At 37.2% G+C, this 21,668-nt stretch overlaps 1 protein-coding gene across 5 annotated transcripts in view; it reads left to right on the forward strand.

Annotated features, from left to right (window-relative positions):
* Positions 1-21,668, forward strand: part of TAFII59 (TATA BOX ASSOCIATED FACTOR II 59) — a 245,117-nt gene that overhangs the window by 85,983 nt on the left and 137,466 nt on the right. For all 5 annotated transcript variants that reach the window (XM_089403579.1, XM_089403577.1, XM_089403575.1 and 2 more), the window contains exons 5-9: positions 3,122-3,223; positions 3,328-3,436; positions 3,608-3,714; positions 3,901-4,038; positions 4,131-4,226. In XM_089403579.1, the coding sequence (XP_089259705.1) occupies positions 3,122-3,223; positions 3,328-3,436; positions 3,608-3,714; positions 3,901-4,038; positions 4,131-4,226 (552 nt within the window). The remainder of the gene's footprint in view (positions 1-3,121; positions 3,224-3,327; positions 3,437-3,607; positions 3,715-3,900; positions 4,039-4,130; positions 4,227-21,668) is intronic.

Raw genomic sequence — 21,668 nt, forward strand, 5'->3', positions numbered from 1 at the left:
GGGAGATTAGGAAGCAATTGTTAGCCAGCTTTGAGAAGTTTAAAGAAGATAAGACTAGGCAAAGAGAGTTAGAGGCTGAAATTGGGAGGAAGAGGCAGATACAAAAAATGATGGCTACCAACCCCCATTATGATTTTGAGGGTTCTTCCTCTATCCCTCATACTGATGCATCCAACCCTTTCCGATATGTTCCTCCATCTTTTGGTTCTATTCAAGATAAGGGAAAGGGTAGAATGAAAAAAGGTGATATGACTATCAAAAGTTATTTCACTCCCTCCTCTCCATCAGATGCAAATGGTCCTCAAGCTAGTAAAATTCAAATGCAGCCCACTTTAGATGACCATTGGAAGAAAGAATTGAGGGAGACTGCTTGTGAGTACATAGCTAGATGGTGGTATGATGCTGATATCCCCTTCAATGCTTCCCGTTCACCATATTATGAGCCTATGTTTGATGCCATACATGCTGCTGGAAAAGGCTTCAAAGGCCCTACTATGCATGAGCTAAGGGGGTATCATTTGCACAGAGAAATCGACTCCATTAATGAGTATTTGAAAGATTCAAGGACTCATGGGCAAGAACAGGATGTACCATCATGTTAGATGGATGGACTGATCAAAGAAACCGTACCATCATAAACTTTCTTGTCTTCAGCCCACGGGGAACCATGTTTTTAAAATTAGTTGATGCATCTGATAATGTAAAAGATGGGCAATTGTTGTTTCAGCTATTGGATCAGGTTGTTGAGGAGGTGGGGGTGGCTAATGTTGTTCAAGTCATCACAGATAATGCCTCTAACTATGTTCTTGCTGGTAAATTGTTAGAGGTAAAAGTTTTCTAGCCCTACTCAAGGATTGATGTATGAGTGCCAAATCTTGACGAACCAATGATATTTAACCTGAAGTATGGATGTGGTATCAAGGAGATGGAAGATGTTAAGTATGGAATGGCAATGGACACACTATTTCAATTCACGTTTCCCTAGTTGTGCCCGTCTTATAACTCTTAGGCCTTAGAGGAGGTCCCACTGGGCTAGGGCTAAAGACTAACCCCTCTGGTAAGGTGAGAGAACCGTTTTATAGTCAAGATTGGTCGATCATCTGGATGAACCCCTTATCCATGTTAAAATGGCCAAAACGTTAAGTAAAAGCACCCAGTTGTAAAATGGTGAAAGTACTTGTTGAGTGGTAGCCCACCTTTGTTCAAGAGGAATGTTGAATGGTGAAAGCTGCATGACTGGTGCAGATGGAGGAAGGTGGCATATCCTCATCATTGAGTAATGTATGGGGTTGCTGGCTGGCTGGCTTTCCAAGATAGGAGAGAGTTTTCTCTTATGTGTTTAGCCATTTTGGTGGGTAACAGTAGGAGAGCAGGAATTTCTGTTAACTTATAAATACCGGGTCTGATCTATCTCACACAAATTATTTTATACTCCGAAATTTATTTAACTAGTAAATTAATATTTTGAGCTGCTGAAAATAAGCACACTGGTATTTTAACTTTTCACAGTAAATTTGCAGTGGAAAATACTTAGAAAAATCTGTCACAAACAACACATAAATCTTTCCAATCAAATCTCCCTTCACTTTTGTTACTCAAGAAAGTTAGGGCATTGGCCCATAGAGAAATATAGAGAAATTACAACAATTATTGAACTTGGAAATAGCCCACTGGATTTTCGCCCCAAGAGATATTCAGCCTCTGGAATTTTGGCCTTACTAATCTCGACCTCTAGTTGTGAATTTCGGCCCCCCTTGGCTATACGATATACATACTGGAAAGAATTTTCCCCACGGTTGGAAACTCGACCTCCTTCCTTGTTCCACATGGCCTTTGGCTAAAGCTCTGGCTTACTCCACAAACACAGCCTGCACATAAAATTTGGTCTCATTCCACAAATACGGCCTGCATAGCAAAGTCGGCCTCACTCCACAAACATGTCCTACACAGAAAACTTGGCCTCACTCCACAAACACAGCCTGCATAGAAAACTTGGCCTCCTCCTTCAAGATCTTGACCTCTCTCTCCAAATTCTCGGACTCCCTCTCCAAATTCTCGGCCTCTAATTTTCCTTCCTGAAAACCCTTGCTGTACACTTTCTCTTTCTCTTCAGTCACTCAAGGCTCTCTCTGGTTGAGAAAATATCTTTTTCAATCACAATGTTGTATCTTCATCCTCTCTTTTAGGCTCCCTTTATAATTTCTCCTTGAGCTAAATCCCTATTTTCCAAACTGATAGAGGGTTAGGATTAAATCTTACCCTACTTAGATCAATGATGGAGATTAGATCTAAGTCACATAAATAATTAAATTATTCATCCTTAGAAACTTTAAAGTTTAGTCCAGTAGCTGATGTTAATCAATAAATTAATTAATTTGCTTTTCCTAAGTTAAAATTTCGGGAAAAAATCATAATACTTGCTCCTGTCAAACAAGCACCCAAAGAGGACTCTCTCCTGCATGCTAGACACTTAGCCTATGCAGAAGACCTTCCAGTGTTACCAATATCAACAGTTTCTTGTTCCCATGCCCTCCAAGATTGTACAATGAGATTTCCTTAGCCCTGACCACTCCTCAGAGGACATTATCCACCATTGCATTTGCCTTTTCACAAAAATCCTTGATTTCAACAATGAACCAGTACCTCGGTCCCCTCCGTTTCCCCTAATCACCAGGACCATTAGGCCTTGACATCATCTTCATTTGTTTCTCTCTCTCTTGCTCAACATATAGATATCTAGCCTTGGGTGCTTCTATTGTATCAGTGCACTTATACCATTCATCTTCATTCGTTTCTCTCTCTTGGTCAGCATTGGATATCTGGCCTTGGGTGCTTCTATCGTATCACTGCACTTATACCATTGTTGTATCTTTTGGTTAGACATAACTGTTTGCGTAGCTAGACCCTTAATACTGCTTCATTTTGTTTTTTTGCTTTCTTTTGCTTTTGCTTTCAATATTGATATAGGAGTTGCTTTTGCACTTGCACATTGTATTCATATTGGATGTCCGTTTTAGTTCTATTGACCTACAACTGTGGTCATTTTTTGGACATTAATCAAATGATCTTATTTATCTTATCTTATCTCTGTTATGTCCTAATCTTTTTTGTCATGGTCCAGCCTGTTTATGGCTTTGCTTCGGGAGATCCGTTGAGATTTAAGAGAGCAGTGGGGCATACAGATTTGTTCTACATTGATGATAAGGATTTGGAATTCAAAGATGTAAGTTGTTTTTACTTTAGAGCAAGAGTTCATGCCATATGTTGTTTGGTATATGTTGAACTATTTTCGATGTCTAAGAAACAGATTGGAAATGGACATTTCAGGTTACTGAAACACCATTACCAAGAGCTCCTTTGGACACTGCAGTTGTTGCTCATTGGCTAGCTATTGAAGGAGTTCAACCTGCTATACCTGAAAACCCTCTTCCTGAAGGTTGTTTATATCCTGCTTTAGTTAATGCTCATTTTTATTTCAGTGCAGGGTTTGAAACCCTCTATTTTATAGGTAGCCTTGTTAAACATTTAGCATGATATCTTTGGTTTTTGCAACTATGCCTGTTGAAATTGCAAAGGCCGTACTTAATGCCTTTTACATTATTTTTAGCACTTGGAGTTCCCTCAGAGAACAAAAAGACTGAACAAACCAAGGATGATGGGCTTCTCATTGATGTAAAACTCCCTGTCAAACATGTCTTGTCAAGAGAACTTCAGGTACAACATGGATACTTTCTGGAAATTCTCTTTAATTTGGAAAATGAAATCCATTTTCTGAGATTGATGTCCTGCCATTAGTGTATGGTGTACTTATGCTGTCTGGTACTGTCACTCAAATGCACAGTCTTTTGTAGTAATGAGAAAACAGTATAAGATTCTTTTTTTTCTTTTTTTGTGATGCAGCTGTATTTTGAGAAAATATGTGAATTGATTATTACGGGATCTGATTCTAGACTATTCAAGGAAGCATTAGTTAGTCTGTCAACAGATACAGGGCTTCATCCTTTAGTTCCTTACTTCACTTTATTCATTTCAGATGAGGTAAGGAAATTTCACTGGCAAGCTTAGATCAGGTTGAAAATAAAACCAGATTTTGAGGAGGCTAATTCCTATAATTGACTGTTGTATTCCAGGTAACCAGGAGTCTGGAAGATCATTCTCTTCTTTTTGCGTTGATGCGTGTGGTGCGGAGTCTTTTACAGAACTCAAACATACACATTGAACCTTATGTAAGCTCATACATTTCATCTGCTATAGTTTTATGTTTTTTATTTGGAAATCATCATTTACTGACATGTAATCTAATCTTGACTATAGCTTTGAATTTGTTCCAACATGCTATTGAAGTAAGCATAAGAAAGCGCATAGTATTATGTCCAAACTAGGTTTGAATGAAGAAAACACCATCAACAACATTCAACAGCTAGAGACAACAGGGTAAATGTGAACTGAACGAAATATATCACAAGATAGACAACATAAAATTAAAAAATGTGAGTAAATGAAGAGATGGCAGGAAATTGAGGAAATGGATTGGGGAACTTCCACTATAAGAGACCTACATAAAATACAGAAAAAACTATAGCAATATGTCTGTTGCTCAAGCTTTTTAACTACTTTTGTGTCTTTCTGCTTCCCCTTATATTTTAATAGTTAAGAAAAGATTTATGTAAATTTAGAAAATTCACAAGCAAAATAGAAGAATAAGAATTCCTGTTCCACAATTCTGCTCTGTTTATCACATGTTCAAAACAAAATTTTCCACAATTTTATGTAAGATACATTGTCTTATTGTTTTACTAGTAATTCCAAAATTTCAGATAAGATGATCTGCAAGCAGAATTGCAAGTTCATTACTCTTATTTCAAGAGAATTCTAAGTTTTTTACTCTTATTTCAAACTTGACTTGTCTTGCTGGGAAAGGCCTATAAATCTCTTCTGACTTGGAATTTTGCTGTGGTTCGCTAAAGATTCTCTCCCATTTATTTTCTTGGAGATAACTGCCTTCACTGAGTAGTCTCCATTCCCAGTGGGACCCCATCAGAGTTTATCTGGGGAGATATTTCATTATGCATCTCATTTGCAGTTGATCCCATAGCTATTGCTGTTGCGTCCTGAGAAGTTCTTGTCGCCACTGTTCCCTGGAGATCCACTGTTTTTCACCATGCATTAGGTGGTTCCTTGTTTTGCTTCCAGAAATCTTTCACCAGCTTCTTATTGATGGCAACTGTTCCCTGGAGATCCACTCTTTTTCTCCATGCATTAGGTGGTTCCTTGTTTTGCTTCCAAAAGTCTTTCACCAGCCTCCTATAGAGCTTATCAAAAGCATCTTTTATTTGAGGGAAGCTTAGTTCCTCTACAAAAGGAGGGAAGTACTGGTAAAAGTGTTCCCAAAAGAGTGCTGATTCCCCATTTCCTGCATCCCAGAAGTGTTTTTGCACTAGGTCAAGGTACTGTCTCTCACTATCCCAGATAGAGGATCCCTTGGGGTTGTAATCCATCCTAATTAGCTTGTATCCATTGATTCCTGTGGAGTACGTTGCTGTGAAAATTTGACTCCACAATGCTGGGGTAGATGCCATGTTACTTTCACTCCCAGAGCTCTGGATGGTACCTTTGATAGACGTCGTCCCTAGCATAAGCTTTACCTCTATCATTAGGCATCACCTGGTTTCTGAGCAGGAACCCTTGCATGTCCCAAGCCCGATTAGTGAAAAGTTGACTCATCTTAAGGGGCAAAACAAATGCTATATCATAAAGAGCAAGATTTGATCCTTGAGCTATGTACCATTTAAAAAGCATTATCAAAAGGAAGTAAAAGGTGCACCAGAGGGGTGTGTTAACCCCAGTAGCATTTCTTGCTACTGAAGGGTTAAGGTCCACTGAGACTTAGTCACGCTGGCCTATTTCTAGATGCTTCATGGCATAGCCTTTGATCGGAGGAACTTATATATTCAGTTTCCGGGAAACTACTATTTTGGGTAGTTCTGCATTTTCGATATTCAGATCATCAGGGGTCCATACATCAGATTTGACTACTTCTTCTTGATCCTGGTGAAAAAGTGATTCCAATGGGATTGTTTTCACTCAGATCTGGAATGGCACTTTTATTGCCCATTATGTCATTTGGCTGGCCAAAAGTTGTACTTTCATGCTTTTTGCTTTTTGGGGGAAGACTGCCTTTTTAGACATGTATATAATTAGTAAGTCTATATATTTGGCAGGTGCAAGTGTTGGTTGTGGTTCGTAACTAGCAATTGAGAGGTGGGTCTAAGCTTCCTTTGCATGGAAAAGTGAGGACTTGAGTAGCATCTTTGTCACTGTATTTTTCCTTGAGCCGACACTTGGCATGGATTTAAACCATATCTCTAGGTATTTTTTCAAGGACTATGACTTCAAAGTCATTAGTTGTTCAATGTGAAATAATTCGATAATTAAATTTTTATTTAATTATTTAATCACATGGAAAAGAAGTCAAATAGTTTATTTAATTATTTCTTCATGAATAAAGCTAGAGGAAAAGTGAGATTTTTCCAATTCAATGAGGTGATGTAAAACACTGATTTTTTTGATGTTTCCACTCAAGAAGTGAAGCAAAGAAAACATATTTTGTGTTTTTGCCAAAATAATTGAATGTGAAAAAGGAAGAAAGGATGGTGGATATGCGTACAAAGCTTTTGGTCTTTCCAACTTTTCCTTGCTTTGAGCCATTGGATCAACTAGTTTGAGAGAGGAAATGTTTCTTCCATATATGCATATTGGAGCACCGATACAAGGGTTGGACAATTTTTCTTAGATGATTTGGTAGCAGCAGAGATCTGACCTTTCTATGTTCTAGTCTCTTGGACCACTACCTCCACCGCAAGTGAAGGAACTCATGGAAGCCTGTCGCTAAGTGCTCATTATGGTGCAACAAACTTCTTGGGTAAATTGTGATCTCATTCAATTATGTTTGATTTAGACTCTTTGGATGTATTGGAGGCCATTGATTATTTTTTTAGTGTGATGGTATATTGAAGTGCACTTGTTTTGAATTATTTCACTTGAGGTACATATTTGTTTCTCACATCTCTTTCAATTTTGTTGCTATTATTACTCCCAGAAATCTGATTTCAACCATAATTTCATTCTCAAGAAGAACTTCACTTTTGATTGCTTATTGGCAAATTCAAACGTGAAGTTCTACGTAGGAATATTAGGTGGATAATAGCATACATCATCTAGGGACACCCCATAGAGACTGGAAAACATAACTCTGAATGGAGAGACTTTCAACTATGACAGGATTGGCTGTCAAAAAGTTTTATGTAGGTTTTCAATATATATTTGCGTGATAATAGGGTGGAAAAAGCATGCTGAGGAAAGGGGTAACTCATGCCTCGACGATTGCTCCCACCATTGCATTTATATAGTTAGGATTTGGACTCTCATTAGCTAGTCCCCTGACCATGGCACTTAGCCTTGAAGTCACTCCCCTTTGTTGCAACTTGCTACCTATTCTCACTAACACTCATGGATTGAAGGGTTGATATTGGAAATTCCACCTCCCCTTGCGAGATGGAAGCACTTAATAGGGTTGATTACCTAGCGACCCCTACAATGGTAGCGAACACTTTTACAGGACTTAGTGTAGTTAGATATTTGAATGTGGCATCCGTTTGAAGTATTATTATGCCCTTAATAGTTAAGTATGGTCCACTTAGATGCAGCTATGGTTATTGTCTCTAATGAATGTTTGATTTTAGTTGAGTTTGAGATGGCTTTTCCAGTTGGTTTTTCATAGAGCAGCTGAGAGCACACTATTCCACTCCCACTCCACATGATGCCCAAACCATACTAGATTTTTGGAGAACATAATGACCTTAGGCTTACAGAGGTAATGTTTCCCTTATACAATTGAGCGTTGGGTATATGCATGATCTTGGCAGTTGATGGACACACAAGAGTACCCTCAAATTCCATAACACTGAACTTATCTTGCTTATCATTGAGGGTTCTTGATGATGTACCAATGGACCTAACATGCCCCTAGGATGGCCTTGACACTACTTTAATGGCATGCCTTGATATAGAGCCCATATGAGGATGATTATCTCCCAGGATGATTGAAGAGGGCTTGTTGCACTTAATGGAGCCCTAACGCTGGAGAGAGAGTACACCATGTTGTCTACATGGCACCCATAGAGATGATGTAGGGCACGTAGAATTGGCTTTTGGACACATGAAGATGCTTTGAGGCTTGATTTGAGTACCTTTCCTCAATCTGAGGTTTATCATGATGCTTGGAGACTCATCCAACCCTTCCATAACACCTTTAGAGCAGTTTGAGCCCTAAAAGGGCATGACGTCATACTTATTGAGAGCTTACGACTCACACGTGTGGGGGTTTTTTGGCATATTTTATTTGTTGAGCTATTGGGTTGTCCCGCAACCCATTTACTTTGTGTCTACTCAATTAAACTTGTTTTAAGGGCTTTTAGTGGATTATTGGAAGTGATAGACTGCCTATAAAAGGAGGGTCACTCCATTTCATATATAATCATCACACTTGTGGATTTCGGCCTCTTTGGAAGAGCTTGACTTAGGCTATTGTACTCTACTGCTTGAGGAGATGTCATCTTATGTGGATTTTTGTTATTAGAGACTAGTTTTCGTGTTGGAGACATCTTTTTGGGATTGAAAGAAAGCACGTTCTTGGATAATTTGTGTGTATTTACTATCATTTATGGTTTTACATGTCATGAAATATTGCTATGGTTTCTACTTGTTCCTTGTCTAAATGCAAACATTTTTGGATATTCTTTGTAAATTGTTGCATGTTTAATCTATATTCCTTGAAATCCTCAGAAAACCTCCTAATGTGCATTTTTCTCGTTAATTTCACCCCTCATAAAAAGATATCTAGGGTTAGAATGTGAAAACTAGGGCTTTCCTCCATGCAAAAATTTGATATCTATATGGTTTTAATCCCTAAGACTCCATCAACCAATTAGGGAAATGGCGCTGGGATCCCCTTGATGTTCAAAATTATTACAAACTTTTTATCTTTTTCTCTCTTACTTTTTCGGCTCTTCAAGGGCCAAATTGAACCAGGGCTTGAGCTACTATAGTGTTTGGAGCTTATTTGGCGTCTTTTCACCTTGCTTGACCTCACAAACTCAAAATCTAGCATTTTTCTTGGTGAAGATTGCCTTATTAGGGTTGACATCATCAACCCTAGGCAATTTAGTGCCCTAGCAAACAAGGTACTCATTAAATCATATCTTGGAACTTTAGGCCTCAAGTGTTTTTTTCAAGGCGATATTTCATAACTTGTGTGAATTGTGTGTCCAAATAAGCTCCAACTCACCCTTTATTATTTATATTGTTCAAAGGGGTGTGAACAGAGATGTCCTTTGGGGCAGAGCCTACATGATAGGCAGGGCCAACTTGACTTCTAGAGGGAATTTTTACCCAAAATACATATTTAAAAATTAATTTTCCTTTTTCTTTACAATATGTTCAAATAGGACTTTGACTCTTTGACTCATCAAATCCTAGAAGCATGAAGAACATGCTTAACTAATAAAATAATAATTTCTTGAGCATGAAACCCATGCTTGAAAATCAAATTTTCTTTTTCTTCTTTTTTCTTTTACATAAAATTAATTTTGATACAATTATGAACACTGAACTTAGTTACATTCTCCATCATTCCCTCTTAACTAGAAAGGTATTCATGATTGTACACCCGGTACAAGGATACTCTCAAACTGAAATATTCTCATAAGAAGAATCAGATTGATAGGCCATTGTTAAGCGTCAACAACATAACCAACATTGTCAACATAACAAGGCCTTAACTAACAAGCTCTATTTAGATCAGAGCATAATGTTGGGAGGCTTTACGTGAGACACCACACTACCTCTTAAGGCATATACCCCATCTGGATGTTCAATAGGTATGTCTTTCTAGGACTATTCTTATCTTGGATACCTAATCTTGAAAGAATATCAGTCCTCTTCGACCATTCTTGTCTTGGATACCTGTCTAATCCTCAAAGAGTGTCGGTCCACAAGACTACTTCCTATCTTGGATTTTCAATCCTCAAGGAGTACCAATCCCAAATGCTTATCCAACCCTTCATTCTTCTTCCTAGTGCCTTCAGTAGACTTACTACTATTAGTCCTGGTCTGGTCCATGACACATGGAGAATATGATGTCCATCATCACTCCTTCTCAACCAGAGAGGAGATCCTTATTCCCTCTTGATCAAGGAATAGATCCTTGCTCCTTAAACATTTAAGGAGACTTCTTACTCCCTCTCAAGCATAGAGGAGATTCCTTACTTCCTTTCAATTGGGAAGTCATAACCACAAGCTCTTTAGCTTGTCTTCATCAATACATCAACTACTAGTTCTTCATGGAGATCTTCAAGTAGTAGCTACATGGCTCCCCTCCCCTTTGCATCTCATCATATTGAGCTTTTGTAATGGAGCCAAAATTTCTTCAATCTGTGACAAGGTTCAGGCCATCAACCTTTCATATCACTTTCCTCTAGTCATCATCAACAAAGGCATTATATTGAGCCAATCAAGGTAGAGCTAATCATAACTCTCTCTAATCATGAAAATGATCTTTATTGTCATTGAAACATAAACATCAACTTATCTTTTTGTATTGCTACCTTTCAATCCCAAGATGATGTAGACATCTTGACCATCTAATCCTCCAAGGATTACCAAAGCCATCCACTCAATTCATGAATTCATTGAATTGAGTTAAAAAACAAACAGTTGTAGATACACTTGCCTCAACTGTTATTATGCATTTCTGCAACATTCTCCCAGGTAGGAAAACCATATCTCAACCAGATAACCATTACTAAATCATCAATATCATAGTTACCTCATCATGATGGCCTCTCGTCAAGATAACAAATTTTGCTTACTTGTTTCCTTTGAAATCAACATCCTTTCACATGGTCTTTCTTCAAATTGTATCAGAATCTTTCCCCATGATATCAATCACCAGTCAACATGTTAATGGAACGAGCTAATCGACTGGGTTTAACATCATGTCTATCGGATTCTTTTTGTGATGATCAACCTTCTTACTTGAAGTTGTCATTGCTTACTTCCTTCAAGAGATCACATCGGATGTTGATTAGTATCATCATGCATACTTTCCTTCCAGCCTTTTCACATGTTTTTGCAATGTCCTTTCAGGGAGCCAATTCAAATCCCAAGCAAATCTTCAATATTAGATTTGCCAAATTATATCGTCTAGTTAGAGTGCCATGTTAAATTCTTCTACTTGCTCCCTTTGAAGTCAACATTCTTTTGCATGTTCTATCTTCATATTGCAACCAAGTTTCTTCATTGTATTTTTGGAATGAATTCATCAGCTGGAGGCTTCAGTATTGTCAGGATCCTTATAGTTCCCTCTTTCCATCATGCTTTCATAATTTTGACAACCTTCATTATGTGCCTACATTTCTCATTAGCAAGTACAAACAAACAAAACATACAAGAGCATGATGTCAATCTAGAAAATCTAGGGTTTCGAGATATCAAATAACACTCAACCTTCAAACCCTACATACCATTTTCCAAGAGCTAGGAATTAGATAGGGTTTCCTTGTATAGTTTTTCCAGACCGAGTTTCATCTAGGGTTTACAAGCCCTAGATATCAAAAGCTATAAAGATATTACAAATCCTAGATTCCTTTTAGTCATCAAGGTCTACCTTGCAAAGCTTTTTTTAAGTATGCTTCAAAACCTTAATGCCATTTCATTTTAAGATCTAGGATCTAATCTTCACACTCAACCATATACTTAGACAATTCAAATTTTGGTCGTAGTACCTGCCATGCTTAAGAACTAAGTCTTTCTTCCTTTCATAGCGAAAACAATCAATTAGGGTTTTTGTCTCTAGGTTTTCTCCTTTTATTCCATACTTTGCTAGGGTTTACAAACCCTAGATGCCAAAGACCTGCCACTTACGAATTGTAAAGTTCTACAACTACACACAAGAAGGTTAGTTGCAAAACCCTAAATTTCAAGGTCTTCAAGATCTAGATGCAAATTCTATGCACACCCTAGATCCTTCACAGTCATCAAGACTAGTCAACCAATCATAGCAAACTATCATATTGCAAAAACCCTAATAGCTTTCATTCAAGACTTAGACTTCAACACATCATCAATTTCATACATGTCACTATCTCTAATCTATATGCAAACCCTTTATCTTTCAAATGTCCATCATGAGCTAGAGACATATCAAGAAATATATATAACAATTATACATACCTCTGCAACTTTACATTATCTCTTCTTTGCAGAGATCTAGTCCTTAAGTCAACCTCACTCAAGAGAGACAACTTCAAGTCAACTTCATAGATATCACATGGTCATCATGATCCAAATTACTTGTCAATCAACCATCATTGTTATCAAGCCACGCAATCATATGAAGGCCATCTTGGCATCTAGTCACTGAAAAGTTACTTGTGCAACTGTCATAGGACACAATCATCATAATCCTTCATAGTCAGTCATCCCTTTCTCAAGAATACTGTACGAGTCTTACAAACCCACAAGAATATGTAGGTTGTTCTTATTGCATTGGCAATCCTCAAGGTTAGGTTGACTTTCCATAGTTGTCACATGTATGAATATTACTGCTAACATTGTTGAGATTGTTATCTAATTCTCACGATCAATGTTATACAGACCACAGTTTTACGGTTAGGGTACAATCTTACTACAATAGATGTGAGAAATTCAACTTGATCGAGCCTTAGAGTATGCGATGCAATTTTACTCTGTTTAGAAAATGCGAATTCCAGAGAGTGCTACCCGGTGTATTATAGAGATTGAACCACAAAGAGAGTTATAGTAAAAAGCGAGCTACTGAATGAGTTTATCAAGATTACGATCTTTCCGATCATAGACGGCTTCTCCAATTTTCGTGATTCCAGGTCACTTTTATTACCATCCATACTCTGAAATTTGAACCATAAAGCGATCTTTGTATAGAGTAAGAATCACTTTGTATAAGGAGCCACATATCAACACAAAGAGAGTTACAACTACTAAATGTCATCGCAATGTCACATCGAGAACCACAACGTTGTGCGAGCCACAGATAGAGTGAGAACTATATCACAGATAGGTACATTGCAATGCCTCTGGGATACGACTTGAGCCATAGAGCAAGAGCGATTGCATTCTGTGAACTACTGAGAGGAGTCGAACCACTGTAAATGTGATCCATTATGAACTTTATCAACAATGCAATCTGCAAAACCAAAACATAGCTTCAAGAATATACAATCCATAAAGAATGAGTCACAACTGAAGTCAACGAGCCATCAAGCATTGTGATTTGCGAGCTATAATGTATTGTGGATCTTTGTTGAGCCACAAAGAGATAGATCCAGTGATACGAGCCATACAAACTATATTTGTTCCATTGAGAATAATATGAACGAGAGAATCATCGAATTTAACACCAGTGCAAACTTCACAATATTAGATCTTTTGATAAGGGTTTCCACATAATCTTGATCAAGTACGCCAACATAAAGTGATCTTTAAGCCTCTTTCTTCAAACCTAAAGCTCTGATACCATGTCGGAGAAACAGGGAGGCTACAAGATTAATGTAATTTCTCCTATCTTGATAATTACTTGTGAATTTGTTGGCATTATATTATTATGTTTTTCTTCTTTCATCAAGCAATTACCAAATGTAAAAACATGAAGATCACAAGAACACAGAGACCAAAAGATATAGGCTCCAAGCCAGAGAAAAACCCCTCCAAGGGGAAAATCCAAAAAAATCTCTTCTTATAGAATAAGATCAAATGAGATATCCAAGACCCTTCAACCCTCCAGAAGCCAAGTCAAACCTTCCTTCTGTTCTACAAATCCATCAACAGTAAGAGACCAACAACATATGCAACGTCATATCTTCAACAAGAGATACATCAAGGCAGGGTTTCCACAAATCAGACTTTAAGAAAGCTCCTACTTCAATTTCAGATTTCGGCCCTCCTTCCTGCGTCATTTCAAAACTTGTGTGAATTATGTCCAAATAAGCTCCAACACATCCTCTATTTATACTGTTTAGTGGGTTGCGAATAGACATGTCCTTTGGGGCAGAGCCTACATGACAGGCAGGGCTGACTCGACTTCTGGAGGGATTTTTTACCCAAAATACATATTAATTTTTTTTTTTTCCCTTTTTCTTTACAATAGGTCTTGTTGACCATTACGTGTCAAATAACCCATAGCAGTACAACCCCCTTTTTTCGCAAAATGGATAGCGCTTGATCGATGTGTTCGTGCCATCCAGCTATCATCATCAGCTTGATAATCATCTTATAATGTAAACCCATTCTGCATGTGTATAATGTAAATAATTTCAACAGATCCGTGTCGTGTATGTAATTGCCTAGGCAACCTACTTTTCTGGTGATGATCTACATTCCGGGAGGTTTTTTGTCTCATCGGTCCATTCTCGAATGGTCGGCAGAGTTTTTCTTCAGCCTTACCCCAAAGCTAGAATGGATTTTGTCACTGATATCTTAGGGGAGTCCTAGTGTTCTAGATCGAGTCTATGTAAAAGTGATTTGGAAATAATCCTAACTATTTGCTTAGGTTATTTTATTACAAATTGCTTGGTTTGCTGGATTCTTTTTGTGTCGCAGAAATGGGTAGTTTGTGAGGGTCTTTTTCAAATGGGTTCCCCCCTTATGATGTAAAAATATGAAAATTATGATGTAAAAATATGAAAATTATGATGTAAAGTGTCTTGAGGGTTGGAAAAAATAATTTATCCCCTCATAGGTTAATTAATTAATTTTTTTGGCCAAAAAATTAATTAAAATCCTAAGCCAGAAATTTAATTAATTCTAGGTCCTAAGTAAATTTAAATTCTCCAAAGGCAAAATTCGTCGGTCCTTAAAAATTAAATTTTAAGAAGTCCCGGGATTAAGGTAAATTAATTATTCTGCTAAATTTTAAGCCTTTGGTCTTTGGGGTTAAGTCAAAAAATTAATTTTTGAATTAATTAAAATGCATTTAATTGAAAAATTCGAATTTCCTCAAGAATTTAAAATTTCGACGAATGAGATTAAGAGAATTTTTGATCCTCATCAACAATCGAGATTGCTTTGACGAGGAGCGCTTGAACTAGCCATTGGAGGATTTATCTTTAAATATGAGGTCATTTGTCAGTCAATTCATCCGACCTCTGAGTTTGTGTGCTAAGCTAAAGCTTAAAAGCTCTCGTGTAATCTTTTTTTTGGACAATAAAGAAAGACTTTGGGGTTAATTTTCGCCGGTGTTACTCTTCATGGAAATACTGTAAGATGTGTCGTTTTTCATGTGTAAATTTTTTTAGCCATTGATAATAGCTTCTGAAGAGTGATTTGAGTACAGGTATCTTGCTCAATCGCTGGGGTTTGAATAATAATCTAAATTCTGAATGTAATAGCAGGTATCTATATTTGTCTGAGTTTTATTATTGTTTTCTCGTTCTATGTTGATGGCTGAATTGAGTTTTGTAGGAAAGTCTTGATTTTTAGATCATCGGGCGTTCGGGGAAGTTTTCAGTTGGACCAGCCAACTCCCGATCCGTGTTTTCTGAAGAGCCCAACTTAATTTGATCCTGAGCTTATCATAAGATTTTTATTGGTGATGCATGAAGGGTTTTGAGCTCAGCACCTCCTTTAAACTTAAAAAATTTAAATTTTTTACGTGCGAAATTGATGAATTTGGCTATTGAGAGCCTTAGATTGTCAGATCTGGGAGTGGAGTTGAACTCACACTCCCCATATCTGATAGATCTGCCATTCCTGTGCATAGATATGTAATTACTTTTGGTTTTCTGACTTGGGTTTTTCTGGGTTTTAGTTTATCATTAGATGTATCGTTTGGGTGTTTCTTGTTGTCTTGCAGCTACAGATCTGAAGAAGAAAACTGTGTAGAGTCCAGATCTAGGCCCTAGAGGGTAAGATCTGGATCTTGAGTGTTCCTCAGAAATCGTTTTTGCAGGAGCACTGTTTTTCCAGTTCGAGGGTTTGATATATATATATATATATATATATATATATATATATATATATAAGAAACCGGATTCGTTCATACCCCCTGGCGAATCCCGAATCGGTCGAATCCGACACGATTCTGGTCGGATTCGTGTCCAAATTGAAGGGCACGTCGTGTCATTTTCTGACACGTCGTGTCACTAACGTGCCGCAATTTTCCCAAATCGTGTCACGATTTTTGTGCCTGTCCTGTCTTTCTGATTCGTTTTGATAGGTTTTAAACGGCTTGGTTTACGGGTATGCAAAGACAGTTGGTGCGGCAAGTTGTGTTGTTGCGGCGAGACAAGGAGCGGACTCTCAGCGTTCAGCGAGGAGAATCGACCTGTAACCCGTTGACAGACAAATAAAAATAATAAGCATCTGTAGTGGGATTGATTGAAGTGCGGATCAAGCTAGACCCTCGATCTACGAGGTCAAAGGCATGGGTAATAGTAACTGACATTTGATCCACATCAAACCAATCCAGCCGCGTTTTTCGTTAATAGAAATAGATTTTGGGAACAACTTTTCTTAATTAAGTTTGGAGATCATGCTAACATAGATTAAGCAATCGTAAAACGAAAAAAGAAGGGAAAATAAAGGGGATTGCAGTCGACCAGGGATCAAGCCTGTGGGAAAGAAAAACGTAATGAAAATTAATTGGTTTGAACAGAAAAGAATTGAACTGAATACTGACCACGAAATGGGCGAGATTGACCATGGTCCAGGCGGTGTCAGCAGTGCATCTAATTAGAGAGAGTACGATGATCCATGTGAAGACGAGTATGAGAAATTGAGAATGTAGGCCGTCCACACGTCGGGATACTTAAAACATGATTTTCTCTTGTTGAAATTCGGTGAAAGCACCACCTGCACGTACAGGATCCCTAGCCCGATGTTCGGGAAGCTCAAAATATGTATTGGTTCAGATCTAATTTTAGTAAAACATATGTATTTGGTTCAGGTTTAATTTTAGTAAAGCATATGTATTGGTTCAACTCTAATTTTAGTAAATATAAAGAGAGTAAGGAATATGATTGTTTTTAGCAACTTTGAGGATGATTTTTAGTTTAATGAATTTTAATGCAATTTTTTTTTTTTTTTTTATAGTTATCTAGTATTTAACTTTATATCTAACATCACATTAGATATAGCATGTGACTCATTATATCATTAATTAAAATTTGTATAAGAAATATGCTAATTAGTAATATCTAATTTTTAATGTATATATATATATTTTTAAATATATTATAAATTTATATATATATATTTATATTTTTTTTTAATAAAATAATATATAACGTGTCCTAACGTGTCCTGTTCCGGGGGGTCAGCGTGTCCCGAATCCGACACCACGAATCCCGAATCCTACGTGTCCCGAATCCCCGTGTCAGGTGACTTAGATATATATATATATATATATTTATTTATTTATTTATTTTTTTAATTTCTGGAAAAAATATCATAAGGGTTTTATTGATAAATCTGAAGCAGAATATATCAACTAATCAAAAGTTTCTCGGAAAGTTTTTAAGGGTTCTTTGAGCTATCATCTGCTGATCCAGAATTTCTTTCTCTGGGGGTTTCCTGCAAAGTCTCAATTTTTTCTGTGTTTTGAGGTTTTCTGGAAAATCTGGGTTTCATACGCTGCCCATAGCTACCATTCCCTGTGATTTCTTCATCTGTTGCTAGATTGCTGCTATTCAACTTGCCTTCTCACGTGTTCTGGCCGCAGTTCCTACCTGCAAAAACCCTTCTTTTCTTTCTAGCTCACCCTCCTGCGTATTGCTCCTTCACACTTGCCGCATACCTTCCGTCCATCTGCTTTATTCCTTAGAGCCCTTCGCAGTCCCTTGCCCGCTAATCGCTTCTCAAATCTGCGTCTAAATTGACTTGCGTTTTCTCCTGTATTCGTGGCTCTCATTCTCCCTACGCTATCCCTCATTCTATCCATTGCTCCTTCCATGCATTCTACAATTTCCTTTTACCCTCGAATCTGCTGCCACAACTCCATAATCTGCTCCTCATCCTTGCTGCTCGTCCATCAAACCTGCGTGTTGCCTTTTGCATCTACATTCCGCAGCTCCAGCTGCTCGCCCTCCATTGACCTGCAAAAAACCTCCATCCCTCCTACGCTGCCACAACCTTTTGTTTTCATTGCAGCTCCAACCTGTACGCTGCTTCATCGACCAAATTCCCTCGTCGTTGTAGCTTAACCCTCGAAATCCGTCCATCCCTCAGCTTCGTCTAACTTTTCCTCCTCGCTGTGTCTTCCCTCCTTGCTATCGCCGTCGACCCTGCAAAACAACAAACATACATTTTCAATTTTTTTATAGATGCGTTTCATTTTTTTGGTTTGGGGGTTCGATTTTGCTTTTTTTTTTAATTAAAAAAAAAGCTCTAATACTAAAAAATCATAAAAAAAAATCCTAAAAATAAAAAACTAAAAAAAATAAAAGAAAGGGCTTCATTTTTTTTATTTTGTTAATGTGACTTTGAGATATTCTAAAAAACTTAAATCAAAAGTGATTTTTCGCATTAAAAGTTTTTTTGTTTGTGGCCTCTGACCCATTAATTTTTTTTTAGATCATTTTGATTTGTTTTACTTTGGTCGCATTAAAGAAAAATTCTGATTAATCATTTACCACATTGGATTTGTTTCATAAAATTTAGCACATCGAAAATTTTCCTAAGGACTAATCGAATTGTCAATTTAAAATTCCTTCTTGGTGTCCCTTTGTGCTAGGGGTAAAATCTAAAGAAAACTTTTGTGGAATTAACATTTTTCATTTCTCTATAGTTAAATGCGCTTAAATTTTTTGTATCTAAAGATTAACTATAGGAAAGTGGTAAATTTTCCTAGTTTTGGGTCACTAAGCATAAATCATTTTAATTCTGGGATTGGAACTGATCAACATTTAAATTTCATGGTGTTTTAAATTTTTTGGATCTCTAGAAATTTAATTACTAGAATATCTTGCATCTATTAAAATTGATCGTCCTTGCTTGGATTATTTGATGTGTGTTACATGTTAAATATATTGCAAATATTTTCAAGTAATTTTTGAAGTGCTTTGTCGTGGAATTATAATAGATTGCATATCTCTGTTTCTTAAGTTGAGTACTTTTGAGCATCTGTTGACATTGATATTAATTGCAAAGAAGTTTTTGTTCTCTTTGAGCTATAATTGTATCAGAAAGATTTGAAATAAGCTTGTGGTTTAATTGTAATATCTTCAGGGGTTTATTTTTAAGTCTTCATCCAATAAAGTAAACATTTCATTTTGGTAATTGAGGGCTTTTGCGACATAAGTGTTTTTAATCCTCGAGTCTAACTTCATCCTATCATTTGGTGCATTCGCATATAATTTAGCTTTGCATAAATAAAATTTACTTCCAAGCATAAGCTTGGTCGATAGTGAGATAGGTATCCATCCATCTTTGCTTGAGAAGCCTGCTTTTAATAGTACTTAAAACAGTGACCTTACAGTCGTCAGAGCCACAACTCTCTGCAGCGTCGGAGGCACCGAGTATGTTAGATTTTCAAGAGAGGTATCGTTAATCACACCATAGTGTGCTTCACCCTATCTTCTCTCTGCGAATTACTACGAAATCAGGCTCAACACAGAAAGGATCGAAGGATTCATATTTAAGTAGGCATTTCACTAAAATTAACCATGATTCTTGCTTCTCACATTAGCTTTAGGATCTGCATTTCATATAAGATAATCATTCATTTAAGCAGCAATTGCTAATCGATTACTTGGTCTTAATTTCCCTAGCAAGATCGTTGACTCCATAAGGCACTGGTATTAATCGTTTAAAATCTAATCAAATCCCATAAGTCTTGCTAAATTTTAATCAAGTACTTGATTGCTTCACTGTGTCTCCCGAACTGGTTGGTTCCCAACTAGTTCTTCTTCATTCCATTTTTCCGTAGGGTCTACCCCCCTTAGCATGCTGTAGGGAGACAGCTTAAATGGAGAGATTGGGGATCAGGGTGACAACCCCCGATCTGAACGGTTGTCGTGGTGCCTAGACATTCTGTGTGACAACAGGTCCAAATAGAACTTTGACTCTTTGATTCATCAAATCCTAGAAGCATGACAAACATGTTTAACGAATAAAACAATAATTTCTTGAGCATGAAACCTATGTTTGAAAATCAGTTTTTCTTTTTCTTCTTTTTTGCTTTTATTCTTTTTGATAAAACTATGAAGACCAAACTTAGTTACATTCTCCAACAAAGCATTATATTTATGCATGGTCCAATTAAATTTATGCGCACTATTTGTTACAAATTTTTTCTGAGTGACTTCAGTGCACAACTTACTGGGATTGACGTGCCTTGCGTTGATCTCTAGAGATAGTTTCGAGGACAGAACAATCTGAGATGCGCATGGGTTGGATCTATAACATCCAACTGAAGAATTTTGATTTGAAATGTACATATTGATTGATGTGTGCAAAGTTTGCTAGCGCTGGCTCAAATCTAGGCACTTGATGATCATGCAGAATTATCTATGGTTATGGCAGAGAGTGATCAGTATTGTGTGCACATTATGGGAGATGTGATTACTGTAGCACTGGAATGCTTTGCTTATTGCAATACAGAGATTGAGGCCCATATATGATACCAGAGTGCTGACATTGTTATGCAGGATTTTGAGATGCAACTCACATCTTAGGGTGCTGATATATTTGCACTACAGAATGGTTAGAAATCAAAATCAGAGGTTGTTATTTTGAAGCATTGTTGATATACTATTTGAATCTTGTGTCATGTAATCTGCATTACTAGGATGTCAGAGATTATCTTTTGTAGAAGGTTGATACTTGTTGAACTTTGGTAATGAGTGCTAAGATGTCATTGTAGCTGCCATACTTAGCCATGAGCTCTTAGCAAAATAATGGTTTGAATTTGTTTTGGCGCATGCACAAGGAGTGGCTGTGCAAGTTATATGTGCGTGTGATATATGTTCCAGTCCTGTGCGTGATTATTTGCTAAGAACCTTGAGTCAACACTAGTGTTGCTTGTGTAACCAAAAAATATATAGCTTGTAAACAATGCTTGCAACCTGCTGTAGTATGTTGTGAAAATTTTCCAGTGGCTAGAAGCAGAACTTTGGATGTGGGTGTGGGTGAATTGTTTTGATATGAAGGCATGACTTCATTACTGTTGTGACTAAGAGTGTATCTTGATATGCTTTTATACTGAGGTATTAAGTTGTTGTGCTGAGAAACATTGTGGAGGGTGCTTGCAGAAAGATTGTAACCAATATTGGAGGCAGAGTGTTCTTTGTGGTTCACATATTCTTTTCCTTAGTGAATGTTGCAGGGATTAGAGATTAAGCATGGTATGCTTGAGCTATAGATGGATCTTCATGTTTATGATTAGTAAATCGATGAGCACAAGTATGTTCACATATGTTGTTTCTATATGAGCATAAGATTTATACAAAGTGCATGCTTCTGGAGAGACAAAACAATATGTATTTTCTGTATTCAAGCTTCTGTGATCCATAATGAATTAAGCAAAGTCTTTCGGTAGAGAAATCACATAAGAGAAATTTTTGGCCGGCGCATTTCGA

The sequence above is a fragment of the Pinus tabuliformis genome, chromosome 2_1, assembly GCF_031772625.1.
Source record: "Pinus tabuliformis cultivar Carrire ecotype Pingquan chromosome 2_1, CPIR1, whole genome shotgun sequence".
Lineage (NCBI taxonomy): Eukaryota > Viridiplantae > Streptophyta > Pinopsida > Pinales > Pinaceae > Pinus > Pinus tabuliformis.